The sequence below is a fragment of the Haemaphysalis longicornis genome, unplaced genomic scaffold (assembly GCF_048455015.1).
Source record: "Haemaphysalis longicornis isolate Haplotype H1 unplaced genomic scaffold, Haemaphysalis longicornis Haplotype H1 scaffold_3, whole genome shotgun sequence".
In the NCBI taxonomy this organism is placed as follows: domain Eukaryota; kingdom Metazoa; phylum Arthropoda; class Arachnida; order Ixodida; family Ixodidae; genus Haemaphysalis; species Haemaphysalis longicornis.
Window position 1 is genome coordinate 28315641 of NW_027526335.1, and position 18376 is coordinate 28334016.

The following is an 18376-nucleotide window of genomic DNA, read 5'->3' on the forward strand; positions in this document are numbered from 1 at the left end:
AAATTTCCGCGAATGACGCTGTCGAGCACACCATTTTACTAAAAAAAAAAAGCGACCTTCGCAGTGTCGGTCCGCGTGCCGGACGTTGCCCTAGCATTCCGTGATGCCACGGAACTGCCTTGAAGTGTAGGTATCGTGACTGCTGCATGCGCCAACGGAAAGCGCAGTAGCTGCACAAGTTACAGAGGACGTGACGATAACTTGAAGAGAAGATTAGTTAGGTTCCAGATTAGGCTGCCTTATGTCCGCGTGTGAGCACGGTATGCCGTCTGTATAACAGTTATCGTCTCCTAATACTTTCCAAGAATGGACGAGCTAAATATTTTGCCGATATCGATGCTAAACGCTGCGCTCGTCGAGCTGAACAAGAGCTGAAACAACGCAAGCCAACCGTGAATTCATATATCCTGAAGTAGGGGGTTAAACTAATTTTAAGAATACAAAAACACAGAATGATGACTTAAAATAACTAAACGGTCATGCAGCCGCTCGAACGCTACCAATCACATTCGGTTTGAAGAAGCCACTTTCAATTTTTCGCAAGCAGTATGGATAGCGCTGTCACGTTAAAAAGAAGACTCTCCAGATCAAACTGCGGTGCAGCGATTCGGGCTGCTTTTGAACCTGCAAGTATGGTGCAACTGGTTCTCTATTATTCATACGTCATCTTTCTCCATCGCGAAACATAATCAGAAAATTTTGAGCTTCTTTACGTGTCTATCGATTTTCAATGGGCGTACATTTCCGGTTTTGAAACATTTTATCCGAAACACGGGGATTTTTTCAAATTAAAGATGTGAAGTCTGAAGCCCTTGTCTGCTTTGCTTCCGCACAATGCGAAAGCGCTCGCTTTGATATTTCCAACCATGTCTGCAACTTCGCTCTAAGGCAATGATATGAAAAATTTAATTATCCAAAACTATCTTGACACCATTCCTTGCTAGCCCTCCAAGTCTGCTGATACCTTGAATCGTAACTTTATAAGACACTTCTTTCTTTTTTCCTTTTTTGAGGCGAAAGCCTTAAAAGTCCCGTTTCAAGAAAAAAAGGGGGAGAAGCGCTGTTGTGGCCAAAAGATGGCCATAAAAAAGACACCGTCAAAACACACTTCACCTGCGAAATAAAAAATAAAGGAAGGAAGGTCGCATTTGGTTTGATTTTTTTTTATTTGTTTCCAAGCAGTGCCTAGGCATGCGCCTGGTAGAGGAGCGGTGGCAGCGGCGCTGGCTGGCCGGGCTCGCCTGCTTAGCCAGAGAACGCTGTCCGGCTGCCGCTCTTTTCGATTACGCAAACCGGTTTGATCCGATTGGGTTGGCTATGGAGATAGAATTGGTTTTAGCGCCAAATCGGTTTGTGCCATTAAGGCAGTGCTTGCGCTGAAACAAGGAAAAATACTTGCGACACCAGAGTCGCAGATTTGGATAGTTCCCCATATGCAGGAATGCCATTTGAAGAAAATTCACCCAGGGCATGAAAGGCCTTCCTGTTTCCGCACGAGGCAGTCGTAACTTTTTCGGCCGCATTCTGTTCCACTGCAGGAGGCCGACATCGCGGTGGCCCCGCTGACCATCACGGCCGAGCGGAGCCAGGCCGTGTACTTCACGGAGCCGTTCATGCGGTCGGGGCTGGCGGTGCTGGTGCGGCGCGCCGACTTGGAACCCCTGAGCGTGTTCAGCGTGTTCAGCTTCCTGCGGCCGCTGTCGTGGGAGGTGTGGTTGTGCCTCCTGTCGGCGTACGTGGCCGTGGCGCTGCTACTGCTCGTCATCAATCGGCTCAACCTGGCCGTGGCCACGCCCCCTCGCGCCCCGCCCGGCTCGTGCAGCCACTTGTACAACAGCCTCTGGTACTCGCTGGGCGCCTTCATGTCCGAGGAGTGCAACAACTGCAGGCCCAAGTACGCGCACCCTTTCTCTCGCTACCTTACCTGTGCTTAACTATTCGGACTTTAAGAATGAACTTTTATTAGATCCATAAAAATTACGAACCTACAGCAATAAAACTTCACAGGGCAACAAATATTAAGCTTGCTGTACAAGCAGAGTTATACTTAAACGACCACACGTAGTCAAATCGCTCCCAAATTCGTCTCTCTAAACACGTGGTACTGGTAGGTCAACTACAGTATTGTAAATCTGGTCGCGAAATGACGCGTTAGAGGCCGGCCGTGGGGGTAGACCTCTAAGTGTGACCATGATAAGGACAAAAAAAAACTAGGTCGGATCTTTAGAGAGAAAGAGAGAAAAAAACTTCTTTATTTGGGAGAGCCTTGTGGGAGTGGAGCCTTCTTACAGGTAGCCATGTGCCGTCCTTGATGCTACCGCTCTCTCAGCCAGCAGGAGCTGATCGCAAAAGAGGCAGCTGGACAGCAGCGTCTCCCACTGATCGGAGGAATGAGGAGGGGACGGAGGTGGCAAATCAGGGTTCTGGGTGCATTCAAGAATAATGTGCCTAAGTGTTCCTGATTGTGTACAGAATTTGCATTGGGCTTCGTGTTGATTTGGAAACATAAGGTGAATCACTGTTGGCTGGGGATACGGGTTTGTTTGCACAAGTATGAGTGTAGTTTCTTGCGTCTTTGTTAGTTGTGGTTGGAACCTCAGACATGATGTTGCTTGAAGCCACATGGCAAATGAATTCTTGCAATGCTACATCAACAGACTTGTTTTTTCTATCTTCACAGGTCCGTCGGGAGCCGAGTGATAAGTTGCGGCTGGTGGTTCTTTGTTCTCGTCATGCTGTCGATGTACACGGCTCAGCTGTGGGTGAACCAGCCCTTCAAGCCGCCTGCCGGGCCCGTGAAAGACGTCAAGGAACTAGCCACGCAGGAAAAAGTCGAGTACGGCATCGTCAGAGATTCCGCCGTTGAAGAGTTCTTTCGGGTGAGCCCCGCACAAACGCATGCCGGAAGCCGGGACCGCAAGACGTTGGTTTGGGGAGAGAAAGGATTCAACATTCCTAAGAACATATCTCTCACGCTTATCGCTTTATTCGGTTATCGCTTTATCCGAGATGGCTCCCGCGCTGTTTCAAGCTTACCGGAATCTTTCGCCAAAACATATACTGCCCAGGCTTTACAGAAACAAATAAATGACGCCTGTTTACCTAAATGCACACATAATCTTATAAAGGGCGCGAACCTTACTCAGCATCGCTATAATACTTGTCTATTTCACTCTAAAAGTATACTAAAAAATCCGGCAAAAACAGTAATGGTTGTTTTTCGCCTTGCGTTTTTATTCTTCCAGGGGATGAAGAAAATATTTCTGAAAGAATAGAGAAATTGTTAAGTGGAAATTTTAACTGGGGAAGTAACGTTATTGATGGGCGTTTTATGCCGCCCATACATTTATACGTACCATACGTTTATACTACTTCCCAACTAACTCGCAAGAAATTTAAAATTGTGCACAATGTTCTTTTTTATGAAAGCCCATGCGATAAATGCAAAACGAAATTTGCATAATTATCAGGAAGAGAATACATTCACGGCACTTTCAGGGGAGCCATCTCCAAAAACGTCCCTGTCTGGTCGTTCTCCTCACAAAGCTGCTTCTCCGCACTAATAGCGCTTGTGTAACAGAGCACCCTTTACAGGTGCTATGAAAGGGCTGCGTATTCAAGCGGCGCCTCTGCAGTGGCCCGCATCCCAGTCTGGACCTCAGCATTTATGCGCTAGGGCTAAAAAACTGAATCCAAATTTAAAACATAATAAACCAAATTTGACCTTCCCGATGCAATCCAAAGATGTTGCATCTGTAGACAACAGACTATGTACGAGTAATGGGAACATTTAAAAGTTGTTGGCCTAACAACGTTCTTTTTATTTATTTTTTATTTTATTATTTTTTTGGGGGGGCTGCCATGTGGGTGAATTAAGGGTGACACCACTTTTTATTTTTATTTTTTTGCAGAACACGAAAGACCCTTTCTACGCAAGGATGTGGGATTCCATGGCTTCGTTCAACAACACGATGACAGCGACCAATGAAGACGGTGTGACCAGGGTGCGTGAGTCCGAAGGGAACTACGCCTTCATTATGGACACCCACAAGATTGAACACGTCAGCCAGAAAGCCCCTTGCGACCTCGTACAAGTCGGCGACACCTTCCATCCATCCGGATATGGCGTCGTCGTTTCCCACAAGTCCCCGCTCAAGTGAGAGTCCCTCGTAATGTCAGTGTGGCCTTCACCAATAGGCCTCCTGGGACAAGCTAGTTTACCATCATATCTTTGCTATCAGTGCTTCAGACATTGGCACCTGTTTTTAAGAAGGAAAAAGTGACAATACCACAATGTTAGCGACCACTGCAGTGAAGGCTCAACAATTAATAAATGTATGTGTGACTCTGCTTAACTGGGTGTGTAAAAGTGTTTAAATACGATGTCTCTGTACACGAAGACAGTAAATTCCTGTGTTTATTTAGGTTATTGGGAGGACTTGAGACTGCTACAGTTAACAAAATAGCTCATCGGGGAAAGAAGGTCGTTTGTTTAAATGCATGGTTAGGAGCGGGGTTTTACTGAAATATTCCAACAACGTGGAAATATGTGGTTTGCTGAAGAAACGGTGGCCCCTTCTTTCTTTTTTCTTGCATGTGCGAGAAATTTTGGCGAGCTTGTTTCAATTGAAGAATATACCTTAGTCGAGCTAAACACGATTTGTTTTGTAGGAAAACACTGGATGTCACCATAGCAAGACTGCAAGAGGACGAAGAGCTCTTCTCATTGTACAAGAAATGGTTCGGAAAGGAGGAGTGTCCCAAGAATAGTAACGTAAGTTTACGTTTGTATCTTCCAAAATACGCTCTAGATGTCGCACAATAATATAAAGTCGATTTAAATAATATAGTCGATATAATATGATGAAGTCGATGATATAAATAATATAGTCGATATAAAGGAACATCCATTACATTCGAACGAGGATGAGCACAATTATTATTATACGTGTCACGTGAAGTCGTGCTGATCTTTGCCAACTTCCCATTTAAAAACATAAAATTTAAATAAACCCCATGAAAGGCTTTTAAATGGATCAAAATAGCGTCTAAAAGACAGTGACCTCAGCACGAACAAAGGACTTTGGACATTCAGCTACAACACAACAATGTAGGGTGAAAGGACAGTGGATTCGATTTGGTTTGGTTTGGTTGCAGGGTTTAACGCTCCGACGCAATGCAGGCGATGAGGCGCGCCGTAGTGGAGGGCTCCGGATTAATTTTGACCACCTGGGGATCGGATCTTTAACGTTGGCCGAAATATCGTACACACGGGATTTTTGCTTTTCACCTCCATCAGAAAAGCGGCCGCCGCGGCCGGGAATCGAACCCGCGACCTCGTGCTCAAGCAGCGCAACGCCTTAGCCACTGAGCCACCGCGGCGGGTAAGGGACAGAGAAGGTGGGACGCAGCGCTATTACCAATTAATCATCAACTACCCAGCTACAGAAACAAAGCCACAATTCATTAAAAATACGTCAAGTGAACAGATACAGGACAGTAACTACTTTGATGCAGTAAACGTGAGGCTGCATTTTAACTAATGGCTATTATTCTACCAGACTGAACGGCTTTTGAGATGACGAAAGTTCGCTTTCTTCTGGATTATCACTCATCATCTTGAAAAAATGTCTTACGGTGGCACATAAACTTCCTAAGCACTCATAAATAATAAATGACAAGTTGAACTGTAATCAGCTCTGACCCAGTGGCCCTCTCCACGGATGTTGGTAGCTAAAAAAGTTACAGAAGATCCTAATTTTTCTGACGAAATACTTGCACAGATCGACCCTGCTGGTTAGCTAACCCTAAACAATCTTGAGACGAATAGGGTAGTTCCGCTTTCTTACGCTCTGTGGGCGCTTTCTTTATTTCTGGCCAGCAGAAAGCAGTTCCTCTCGAAGTGACCAAGGTCGGCGGCTGGTTCGTCATCCTGGGCACCGGCCTTCTGATCGCCGTGGCTGTGGCTGTGGCCGAGGTGTGGTGCAAGTCGCCGGCCAAACCCAAGAAAGAGAAGAAGCCTAAGGAGCCCAAGGAGCCCAAGCCCAAGAAGGAGAAAAAGAAGAAGGAGAAGAAGGAGAAAGACGGAGAGCAGATCAAGGTAACAGGGAGCTGTTACTGGTGTCTTTATTATTTTTATGTCTTCGCTTCGAAATGCATGGTCTTGCATAATGTAGCAGAATTTCATTTACAAGGTGTGCAAACGGTGTTAGCATTGTAGAAGCAGTGCAATGCACGGGTATTTTTCTGTTTAATCGTTCTGTCATCGCAAATAGTCGCAGCACTAAGCGTCATTACCCAAACAAAAATGCAAGGTGTCGCTTGGTTACATGTTTACCTTCATGCGCACTGTCAATTGATTGAAGCTGTTTGTAAAACATAGGGCAGTAGTAAGTATTTTGGACGCACTTCGCGCACGTCTGAACCCAGGAGGAAGGCGTGGAGACGCAGCTTCTGCAGCCGGGCACCAACCCGAGCGCCTACACGGGCGGCTACGTGGGCGGCGGAGGCGCGGATCTCACCATTGAGGAAGTGGGAGAGGAGGAAGAAGAGGACGAAGTCGTCAAGGTGCGTTGTCCTCGACGAATTGAAGCGCAAAATTATGCAGAAAGGAATAACCCCGGTCAAACCACCGATGATCACCGATGAGGACAAATCAGAAGCATGTTTTTGTGATTCATGATTACAGAAGTAATATGAAGTCAACTTTTGCTTAAGAACATTACGCGAGTACCGCTATAGCTTACATCAAATCTTGCAGTTGGTCAATCTTTCTCTCCACTTGTGTTCCAGTGCCTTATGGAGAACTTCAATGCTGTCAATTAAAACACTGTTAGAAGAAAAGCACAGCATCAAAACAATAGGGAAAGGAGGCTTTGCTAAAAAGTCATTCAACAAATTCTTTCTCAGCTGTTTCTACTTGCCTCTAGTTAAGGTTTGCCCGTTCGGAGTCAGCCAATCCTATTGGTTGTGACAGCACAGGTTGTGCTTGCGTCTGCGAACACGTTGGCGCATGTAGTCCTGGCAATCATGGTTGTTACAAGAGAGCTTTGAACGAATTTTCAAACTATGAAGCCTGCATGAGAACTGTTGTAGGCTCAATTACGACTGAAATTTTAATTACGAGTAAAACTCTAAGAGAAAATTTTGGGATTACTTTTTTCCTGGTATCGTAACAAAAACTTTAGTGAAAGAGAAACGTCTTCCACTGTTTAGGGCGGAGGTCCAGCGACTGCTCCTGCTAATAGCAATGTAATTCGTACGAATTAGCTTATTCCCATTTTTACAACATTTGGCAAAGTAACCACGTTCTGCAGTATTCATTTGTGAGGAAGATAATAAGCAGTATCCCTGCAGGCTACAAGGCTGCACTGTGCTAAAAACATTGGAGGCGTTTTTTTTTTTTTTTGTAGGAATGCAGTGACGTTGTTTCTCTGTGAAGGACATTAGAGTATCATTCGCTATTCGTGTTGGGGAGAAGGGGGAATAGATGATTCCCATTTTATTGACGCGAAGAACTTGAGTCTAACGTAATCCTACGTACAAGTGACGCAGACCAAATATTTTCTGACTGACCCAGTAACTCTCTTAGCATTAAGCTCTGGTGGGACATAGGCTCGAGCTGACATTAAACAAGCATGAATTATTTTCTGAACCTAATTTTCGTGTTCCTCGATCGAATGGGTAGGACAGTTGAACTGTTGAATAAATAGTGTAACCAGATAAAGTGCTGGATCTTCTCTTAATGGCGGGCGCGTCCTCTTCCTGAACCCTGCCTCAGGTTCCCATCGCCGACGTGGAGAACCTGACCGACTCGGCGGACGACAGTCGCGACATCACGCGTGACGTCACCGCCGACCGCATCGTGCCGCTTGCCGTGAACCCGCTCGAGAACCACCCGGAGATCAAGTCCATCGACCACAGCCCCGTTGAGTCGCCCAAGGGAGGCGGCGGTGGTGGATACGAGAGCTCCGAGGTCTAAGCCACAGCCCTCGCTCGTCGTCCGCGCTGAGCACGAGCGACCGCGGTCGAATCTCTTAAAAGCGATGCTGAACCTCCGCCGGCGCTACGTCGTAGAAAGTGAAGGGGACATTCTGTGCTGCCTCCTCTGGACGGCTTCGCCGAAGCGGCACCCGGGGAAATATTGGCGGAGCAACGACGTTCAGGTGGTTCCCAGCTGGCTGTATACCTTGTACGGAGCAAAATAATGCGAACACCATGGGAATGTATGGGCCCCGTGCGTAAGTTAGGAGTGTAGGGCGTAATGAACCTGGAACAAAAAAAAAACGATAATTAACGCAGAAAAATAACCACTAAAACAATTAGAAATCGTATTGGCTTGATTTTTACTGGTGTTGCGCTAGGGCTAGGAGAAATAGGAAAGAGAAAAAGAAACTGTAGTGAAGTAGCGGAATGTGCGCCCAAACATAACCGCACTAAAGGAAGAAACAATCAATTGCGGCGTTGCCTTAATGTGTGCACAGCCTGCTCCTATGTTCGGCACTCAGCAACTACCTTAGCTACCAAAGCCCGCAGAAGCCTGCAACGCATCTTCCTAGTTCCTGTGCAATGGCTCTCGAGGTCATCCAAACAATTAATAGGTCTACGTGGTCCTTCGGGAGAATACTACTGACGTAAGAAAACGTTACGTGCACACAAAAATTACGAACAGTGTAGATTTCCCAGCTCAGGCTTGCGCCCTGTAGTTGCTCTCGGAGAACTGCTGAATAACGTTGATTGCCTCACAGAAAAAGGCGCCTGTGGCTGTATTCGATCACGCCATTTTTTCTCGGTGCCGCTTGGGCGGCCAAAATAACATTACGTTGGGAGGTACGCCCGTTCAGCTGACCGTATTGATAGGCGAGTACACGATTACTGTGTTTTCTGCAGCCTAGGACTGAAAACGATGAATACGTAAAATAGCAGTGGGGGAAACCACCTTATGCTATCTCAAAACAGCACCAAAACGACCGCCCAAAACAGCTGCTTCTCTTTTTTATACGCCTGAGAAAAAAGGACATACATAATATCCACACATTACTGAGGGAGGCTGACGGACCATCTTGAAAACTATTATTTGCAAGCTTGTCAATTTGGTCTGGTTGATTCATTGATTAGTTGGAGACCTCACGTGTGCACACTAAGTGATCAATATCTTTTTCCTCTACCTGCAACCTTCAACAACAACTTATGTCAAGCATACGCTCTCCGGAACTTTATAAGAGACGAGGAAGACGCCGGCCCCTGTTCACAAACCCGAAGAACGCCCCTCTCGGTCGCAACGCTTCGGAAAGCGATCATAGCTCTGCGAATGTCGAGTGTAACGAAGGCAGCAGCGCCAGCAGCCGCTTCTGTGGAGCAACGCACACTGCCACTTCTGTAGAATGGTTCCGAACCAAGCGTGTCCATATCCAACTAGCCAAGCTGTGCACTACCTTCCCAACGTACAAACGGCGCACGCACCGCGCGCACTTTCTTGCCGTGTCTGTTGGCGTAACACTGGTGTTGCACCGAGTGAGCCCTTATTTTGCTTACAGGTCACCACCCGAGCACTTGCAGGTTAGTAAGTGGCAACGACTATTTAAAGTCAATATACACAGCTGTTTCTAACGTGGCCTGTCCGCATTATGTACACGTATGCCGAATTTACGGAAATTTACGCATAGACGGGAGGAATTCCCTTTCGATCACTAGTTGTGACGGAAAAAAATTTAACGTATTGGGAAGGTAGAACGAAACGTTATTTATACCTAGAGGAATGCAGCTGCGGGAAAATCAGGCACAAATTTAGCTATAACATTGGGACTGGAAAGAAAGTAGTCTGTAATAGATAAAATAGTGCATACCGGAAACAGAATACAGCATGGCAGTCAAAAACAACTGCAAGTTTACTTATTCTTCCTTTTTACCTGAAATTTCACAATTTTTAGGTGTATGAGTCCAATGCGATTATGCAAAAACTAAACTTTCAGCCAATATTTGCCAACCCGATCAAGGAACCTGAAGGATTTAGATAAACCATCCTTCAAGAGTGAGCCGATTTTGGGCGCCATGGTAAAATTTGCGTAAGCAAGCCCACGTCAAATTCAAATTTCGCGGAGTTTTCTACAGTGCTTGCGTAAGACTGCACCAAATATAAAAATTAGCTGACGATTACGTTTAAAACTGACTGACTGGGAGAAACCTTCCTCCAATGTTTGCAGACGTGATATATCGCTTTTAGGGAAGAAAAACGTCGGAGATAATTGTTGTGTTGAAGTTGTCAGTTGTAGTATAAAGCGACATCATTTTGGAAAGGCGACCTGCTCGAATGTTTGGCTTACGTTTATCCTGCAAGACTGTTCTCGCACTTGGACCTCACTCTCGGTTGAGGTAGTTCCAAAATAGACTACCATCGTTCACAGACTGGACGTTTGTTGCGAGCCGTCGTATACAAATGGTCTCAAACAGACAACAAACGTACCGCCTCCTGTCACGTGGGAGCAACTGAAGACGAACTTGTGTGCGCGCCCATCCGTTGCCCCGCGCTGTTCCGAACGAATGCCGCATGCACTCTGTTTGCTCAAGCGATCGCAGGGCTGCTGCTGCTTTCAGCGCAGCGCCCACGGTATCACGGAAGTGTGTTGCAGATTGCGATGGAATGCAACTGTGTGTCACAGAGCGTGAGTATTCATTGTAGTCTGAATGCTGACACCATGTATCATTGTGCCGCTGTGCGTCATTCTGCCATTACACGCGCGACTTGACTGGGGGGAGTTATTCCAACTGCTTCATTGTGAACAGACGTTTATGTTTCTCTCGATCTACGCCTTCTATTTTCCGTCTATTTACTACTATTCGAGACACTGACGGCTTGTCTGTGCGGTACTCTGGCCTGCTATCATTTAAAGTCTCCTTACTTTACAACGGGATTCAGACAATCGATTCGTCTTTCTTGTTTTGGCAATCACTAGCGGTTATTATTATTATTATTATTTTTTTGAGGACGGGGTGGGGGAGGTTGCGTTTATCTTCCTCACTGCGTACAGAGACGGGTATATTTATATGTGCATAAAAACTAAGTTTGTATCGTTGCTGTTTATTTAGAAAAAAACTATAATGCATGATTTGTGAAGCCAATACCTGTATGAGTGCAAAAGTATTATGATGGGGGTAAGATTATTTCTTGTATTAAAATGGCCTAATAACGCACACTAAAGACACTTTAGGCAGCATAAAAAGTACCACGTTGATACTCATGTGCTTATTGAAAGTACTTAAGCTGTTTTTTTTGTTTTTTTCATTCATCCATCATTTGGATAAAGTGCCAATCTGACCTTTCGTGTTACACTGCCAAACCTGTATCGTTATTGTGAGGGAAAAATGGTTCCCGAGGCTCTAAACGTGTCCTTGGGTAATCAGGTGAAAACAAATTCGCTTTGTTGTGTTCCAAGAAACTTCAAGGAGTAAGGTTAGTTCTCCATTTTTTAAAGACAAAGACTGCCGAAGAACAAGGACAACAACAACAAAAAAAACTGGTTACACCACGTGCCAAATTATACTGTGTTGTAAATATTTTAATTCCTTTCTTAGCCAACAGGCAACAATTGTTTTTTTTTTCTTTCTCCAAATCTGGCGCTTTTTATTAGTGAACTTTCTCTAAAAGAATCAATCCCGACCAAGCATTCCTTTTCTCTTGCCCAGAAAGTCATCATTTGCCTACATCATCAAAATTCACCCGCGTATTCCGAACACAACTATTCACCTAGCCATTTATACTTGTGGCAGCGAAGTGGTCACATAGTGGATGCGTGTGAATGTAAAAAAATAACCTGTCAAAAAAGCCTAACGCTTTGCGCCAACGTTGTTCGTCGCCCCCAGCGCATTCATTCTACCCGTACATTCGTCCGCCTGGAATGAATATTCTGCTCCGACTGGTTCCGAACTAATCGCGAACACTAAACCGTAAAAGGCACTCAATCATTACCCGCTAAAGCTGATTCTCGGTTAATATGTCCTGCCATTACAAGGCAGTCAGAAAAGACGCGCATTAATGCTTGTGTGGTAGGTGCACCAGAGAAGGTGTACGAAGGCCGATTGAGTGCAATGAGATATAAACATTTCTTGTGGTGTTGTGACAACATGCAGCCCGCCTGACCTTCCTTCGGGCATAACGTTCTGCGACCTGATATTCGCGCATAAGTAAGCTTTGGGTAATTTTAGCGCTTACGCTTGACAAAGCACAAGCCCGAGGAAACCCGTACCCCGCAGAATTTCCTGAGCAGAATGTTCATTTTGCATGCAATGTCACCCTCATCATGCCCCACCGAAAAGAGTGATCTCGATGTTACCTATACAAATGATCTGAACACCGCCAGCTGCGCCTAGCTAGATCGGTGACGGCCTAGGGATTTGTGAGAAGACGCCTCTCGACGTAACGTGTTTTCACCGTACACCCTGTTAACGCTGCCGCTACCCACCAAGAATCCCCTCGGTGTCAACCGCGAAGCTCTCTAGCGCCATCGTCCCAAGCTCTATCTATACTCGGTAGTTGTGGTTGCTTTCGGACTGCTCAAGAGAGTACATAGCCTGTTGAAAGAGTGAGACGGCTTGTTAGTCTGCCGAAAGTTTCTAGGGATGAGGGTACCAAAAAAACAATGGCAGACCGTTCGGTCGTGAAAGCTGTTCGCGGTAGAGGCCTGGCTGCACGGCGGGCGCATTGGCGCGGTCTCGCCCAGCGCAGCATCGTCGTCGACCAGCGTGTAGCTCAGGAAGCGTGTTCTCCTTGGTGGCCAGAGTCTCTTTCTCGAGGCATAACCGGGTTATTCTTCTCAATATATATATATACTTATACACACACACCTTGTAATGAAACCGTGCGTATACCGTACATTACTATTCTGATGTATACCTGTATATTGCGTACGTGAGAATGTGCCATGCTGGGATGATACGACTTTTGTAACTGTTCATGTTTCTCTCTGTACATTTATAAATGGCATCGGTTTTACAAAAATAAAGTGTCCATAAGAAACCCGGTGGCCTGTGTTAGCTGCGCATGTGACCGAACTGCATGCCTATTGCCCGTTCGTAATACGGTGGAATCAATTCCTGGTGACACGCGTTGTGTTGTATATACGTCTGCCTGTGTCCTGGGCTCCCCAACGACTTGTTCGGGGTGCACACCACGGCTGGGTTTTCAAGACTGCACGTGCTGATTGAGCACCCGGTCGTGTTTGCTGAGATATGATAATCAATCACGTTTAATCAATCAATCATGTTTATTTATTGTGCCCAGGAACAGCCTTGAGGCCTAATAATAATCAATCAATCAATCAATCAATCAATCAATCAATCAATCAATCAATCAATCAATCAATCAATCAATCAATCAATCATTTATTTGCGTGCCCAGGAACAGCCGGGGGGGCCTTTGTGCTGGCGCACGGAAACAGAAACACACGAAACATAATGTACACATCTTTCAAATACAAAATAAAATACACAATACAAAAAAAACGGAAGGATAGTTTATGTTGAAGTTACGGAATGAAAGTCATTTAAGTGCATGAACTCAAGGATAAAAGACAAATGCAGAATAAGAGAAGTTGGCAGTTACGCCAATACAAACTCACAGACATGTTTGTGAAACAGAGTAAAGCAATCATTAAATATATCAAGGTAATCCGAGTACCCATTGTACGCGCATTGCAGTCGGAACACAGGGCACAAGACACGCAGACAATTGGGGTTGCAAAAGGTATCATGTTTCCTGGTCCACTTTTGCGGCACATAAAGACGAACATGCTGTAGCAGCTCACCACAAGACACTATGCCGTGCATAATTTTAAAGAGGAAGAGAATATCAGCCTTGTTCCGCCTGGAAGTTAAGCATGATAGCGTCAATGAAGAGGGTGATCCAGGGTTATAATTACTACTATCGCCAAAGCGATGGTTGAAGATAGATATGAACTTATTTTGGACCCTTTCTACAAGCTTACGGTTTGTTTTGCTCGTGCTGTTCCAGACAACAGATGCATATTCAAGTTGAGGACGACATATAGTTGTGTAGAGCTTGAGAAGAGAAATCGGCTCCTTGAACTCCTTGGACACGCGACAGACAACGCCAAGCGATCGAAGAGCTCTACGAGTAATTACCTGAATATGTGGAGAGAAGCTCAGTTTACTGTCGAAAGTGACGCCTAGGTCATTAACCTCTACCACACGTGGGAGTAATTCACCGTTGATGTTATAGGGAAACAAGATGTTGTCAGTCTTTCTTGTGTATGTCATTACCTTAGTTTTAGATGTATTAATGAGGAGTTTGTTGCATGAGCACCAATGCGAGAAGGACGAGATTGCTCTCTGGAGAGCGGAACAGCTGGCAGAGTTGGAAACAGATTTAAATATTTTTACATCATCGGCATATAAAAGAAAATTACAATCATTAAATATTGTCGCGACATCATTTAAAAGATTGAGAAGAGAAGTGGCCCGAGAACTGAGCCCTGAGGGACACCACTGGTGACCTCATAGGAAAGAGAAGACTGTCCATTTACATGCACGAAACATGACCTATCACAAAGATAATTGCATATAAGAGATATTAGGGATGGTTGTATATCAAGCTCAGATAGTTTTTTGGCTAAGAGCTCGTCGCAGACGACATCAAAAGCCTTGCTTAAATCAAAGTAGACTACATCAAGTTGACCTCTCCCTTGCACAGCTTCCGAAGCATGCAGCATGAAGTTGACGAGATTGGTAGTGGTCGATCGGCCCGCGAAAAAACCATGCTGTTCAGGTATTAATGTGGTATTTGTACTGAATGTGAGTAGTTTATGCAGTATTGACTCAAACAATTTAGAAGCAGCACATAGAATAGATATCCGTCGGTAGTTCGTGGGGTCCAATTTTGAACCTGTCTTAAATACAGGAACAACCCTTGCATTCTTCCAACGAGCGGGGAACTTGCCAGACTTGAGAGAAGTTTGAAATATACACGTCAATACTGGAACTAGGATATCACCAAACGCTTTCAGTACGGCAGAAGGAATGCCGTCAGGGCCGCATGAAAATGACGATTTCAATTGTTTCAGAGCTTTCAAAACGAGACTTTCCGAAACCAGCACTTCTGAGTTTTTACAGTAACCTAGAGATTGTGGAGGGGGGCAAGCTGCACTGTTGTTGCCATAAGTGGAACGGAATTGTCGCGCAAAGGCATTGGCAACGTCCGATATGCTCTCTCCTCGTTCATCGATGAGGTTAATGTTCCCAGGTGAATTTTTACATGTTTGAGAACGGACGTGGCTCCAGAAAGCTTTTGCATTGCGTGTTGCATCAGCCTCAACCGCGGCAATGTAATTCGACCTATCGCGCCTAACCAGACATTTACAAAGAGATCTGAGTTGACGAAACTCATTCTGCCACCTTTCCTGCCCCGTTTTCTTAGCTTGCTTCTGCGCTCGATTTTTCGTCCCCAAAGCTCGTTTAAGTTCAGCAGAAAACCAACGCGGAAAATTGCCTTTCTTTTCAAATTTTCGGGGAACAAAGCTCCTCAAGCCATCGTGAACAACTTCAGTAAAAAAATCGGTCTGTTCATCAACGTCGTTGAGGTTAGCTATTGGTGACCAATCAGTGTTACTAAGAAAGTGAAATAAACCAATGTAGTCACCACGAGCAAAGTCGTAACTACTGCTTCCTGGTGTGCAAACAGGGGGACTGTAATGAAGGAGAGATACGTTATGCAATGAAATATGTAATGACGGATGAAACTTGTCCGGTTTTACAAGGTTAGCGTTACTGCGCGAGACGTCGACAGCTTCCAAGCTAGTCAGACACAAATCTAAGACGTTACCACATGAATTCCTAATGAGGTTGCACTGCTGCAAGGAAGTAAAGGAAATAAAATCAAATAGAAAGTCACACTTCGGAGATATTGGATGAGACGCCTGACTGACCCGCTGAATCTCCCAAGAAATCCCCGGTGCGTTAAAGTCCCCAGTGACAAGGAAATGGTGATCACTGTGAGATATTACTGTAGTTTCGATTGTGTTAAGGATATTTCTGAACTCACTGGCATGTGTCTCGGGGGAAATGTAGTATGTACACACTAAGAGCCGTTCACCCCGATCACAAAACACCTCTAACCAAATACACTCACTCTCTAATTCAAGGTCAAGGCGGCGTTTACACTTGATGGAGTCATGTAGGGCAATAAGCACATCACCGCCCCGTTGTTTATCGTGCAACGGGTCACGGTCATGCCGAAAAACTTGGTAATGCGGAGGGAACAAGGTATTGGAACTTATGTCCGGGCACAACCAAGTTTCTGTCAGAATAATTATAGGCCAGCAAGAAGAAACGACACTTGAGAAAAATTCAGCTGACTTTGTGCGAAGTCCACGGACGTTCTGATAAAAGCAATCAAAGCTACTATTACCTGCCATCATCATCAAGTCGTTGCTGCTCTGCATGAATCATTTTTTCATGCAATTCACCACGGAAGGGCTTGAAAAGACAGTGCCGAGGCCACAGCGCAGGGTCTTTGAGCCGCTCAATAATAATAATAATATTAATAACAATTATAATAATCAATAAATCAATAAATCAATCAACCTTTATTTTCGGTTCCCAGGAACAACCCTAAGGTCTTGGTGCTGGCACACCCTATACAAAACATTAATAAAAGAAACGTAAAACAGCACGGCACAACACACAAAATCCTCGATATGACAGAAACAATAAAGTAAAAAATGCTTAGAGAAATTAAGAAAAAACAGCAAAAAAAAAAACAGTCTTGCAAGCGCTATGGCACTCGGCCAGAGAAACGTTCAAGGCACTTGAGAAAAGAAAATATACAATACAATACACAGTGCACATGATAGAGACAGAGTGTACATATAAAACGAGAGTTTTGATTTTTGAAAAGTTACACTGCAATAAAGTATTACCGTAAAACGAGCGATGCCTTTGCGATGTCCCATCTTGTCGAGACACACGACAAACATAGCAACAAGTTTGACAGAAAAATAGCGAAAAACAATGGCAGGAGTATACATAAATGATCAGACCAACAAATCGCAGAGATAATAAAAATGATGAATGATTCAACCAATTAATTGTTTATTAGTGTGTCCAGGAACGATATGCTGGTGTGGAAAGAAAAGTGCATATCTCAGAAAAAAAATTGGCCGCGTATCTGCTTCTTTCGTTGCAAATATCGTCAAAAGACGATAGTCTTTATTGACTTTTGCCAAGTAAATGCCTCCCTTCGCTTTCCCGCTCACCACTCATGTTGTTCCTCTTGCGTCGCGCTCCTCCCAAGGTAAAGACGCAAAAGGTTTGCTTAAATCATTTTAAATTTCCCGCGTTCCACGGCTCCAAACCGGGTGTCTCGATGCCAACGCTGCCGTACGGGGAAGACGCGCGTGAATCGAGGCGCCCCACTTCAACGTTTATAGAACCGCGTTTCCCTACTCCACGTGCGTTGCAAGCAGAACGTGGAACCTATCTAGTGGAACCTTTCGTAACTGTTGCCAGTTGATTCCTTAAAATTCCGCAAGAAGCTATAGTGGAGCGGGCGACAGCAGGCGACGGCGAAGTGATTTTTTTTTCTTCTGGAGTTGATCAGGTATTTAATTTCGCCAAAGTCAAGCATGTATGATTTTTTTATAAAATAACACTGCAAACATCACTTCTGCATTAATTTGTTGTCTTATATTTGCGTAATGTCCTGTTCTCCTTCAACAATGTTGACAGGTATGAACATTACACCGGACTTACGCGGGTAGATTTAGCTGTGACTATATAAGACTATCGCGCAGGCATTGTTTTACTTTGGCCGGGTGGCTGAATCGAGTCACAGACAGACAGACGGACAGACAGACAGACAGACAGACAGATAGACCAAAAGTTCTGGGTTTAAGTAGCCCAAGAAAGACTATCGTCTTTAATATAGAGAATAGCATTGTTTAGTCTGAACGAGAATGAGACACTTTGACATACACACACGCCGACACACGCACATGACCCGCGCACATATGCAAACAAAGCATTGCAAAAACTGCATAGCAACAAGACACTGCAGACTGCTCTGGAGACTACAAGTGTAACACCACAAGACATGATTAAAACTCTGTACACTGAAACATGTAAACCGGAAAAAGTTATTAGCTAAAAATCACGCCCCAATGAAGGCATAAAACTTACATACACAAGTGAACAATCGAAACAATTAGCATACATTCATAGATAAACCTAACCCCAGCAGCATAAAGTGTGTGAATGGAAGTTACATACTAGGGCAAGCAAACTACTCCTGGTTTGTCAAGCCACGCAGTTCCTTACAAAAAGCTGGAAGGGGACGATGGAATACGTACAAACTTTCTGCATGCATATT

At 44.8% G+C, this 18376-nt stretch overlaps 1 protein-coding gene across 1 annotated transcript in view; it reads left to right on the plus strand.

Moving 5' to 3' along the window:
- LOC144174195 (glutamate receptor 3-like) overlaps positions 1-13019 on the plus strand; it is a 31565-nt gene extending 18546 nt beyond the window's left edge. Inside the window, exons 10-16 of the mRNA XM_077702732.1 lie at positions 1539-1894; positions 2681-2879; positions 3912-4156; positions 4672-4774; positions 5885-6100; positions 6430-6567; positions 7781-13019. Coding sequence (XP_077558858.1) covers positions 1539-1894; positions 2681-2879; positions 3912-4156; positions 4672-4774; positions 5885-6100; positions 6430-6567; positions 7781-7981 — 1458 coding nt within the window. The 3' untranslated portion in view covers positions 7982-13019. The remainder of the gene's footprint in view (positions 1-1538; positions 1895-2680; positions 2880-3911; positions 4157-4671; positions 4775-5884; positions 6101-6429; positions 6568-7780) is intronic.
- The last annotated feature ends 5357 nt before the right edge of the window (positions 13020-18376 follow it).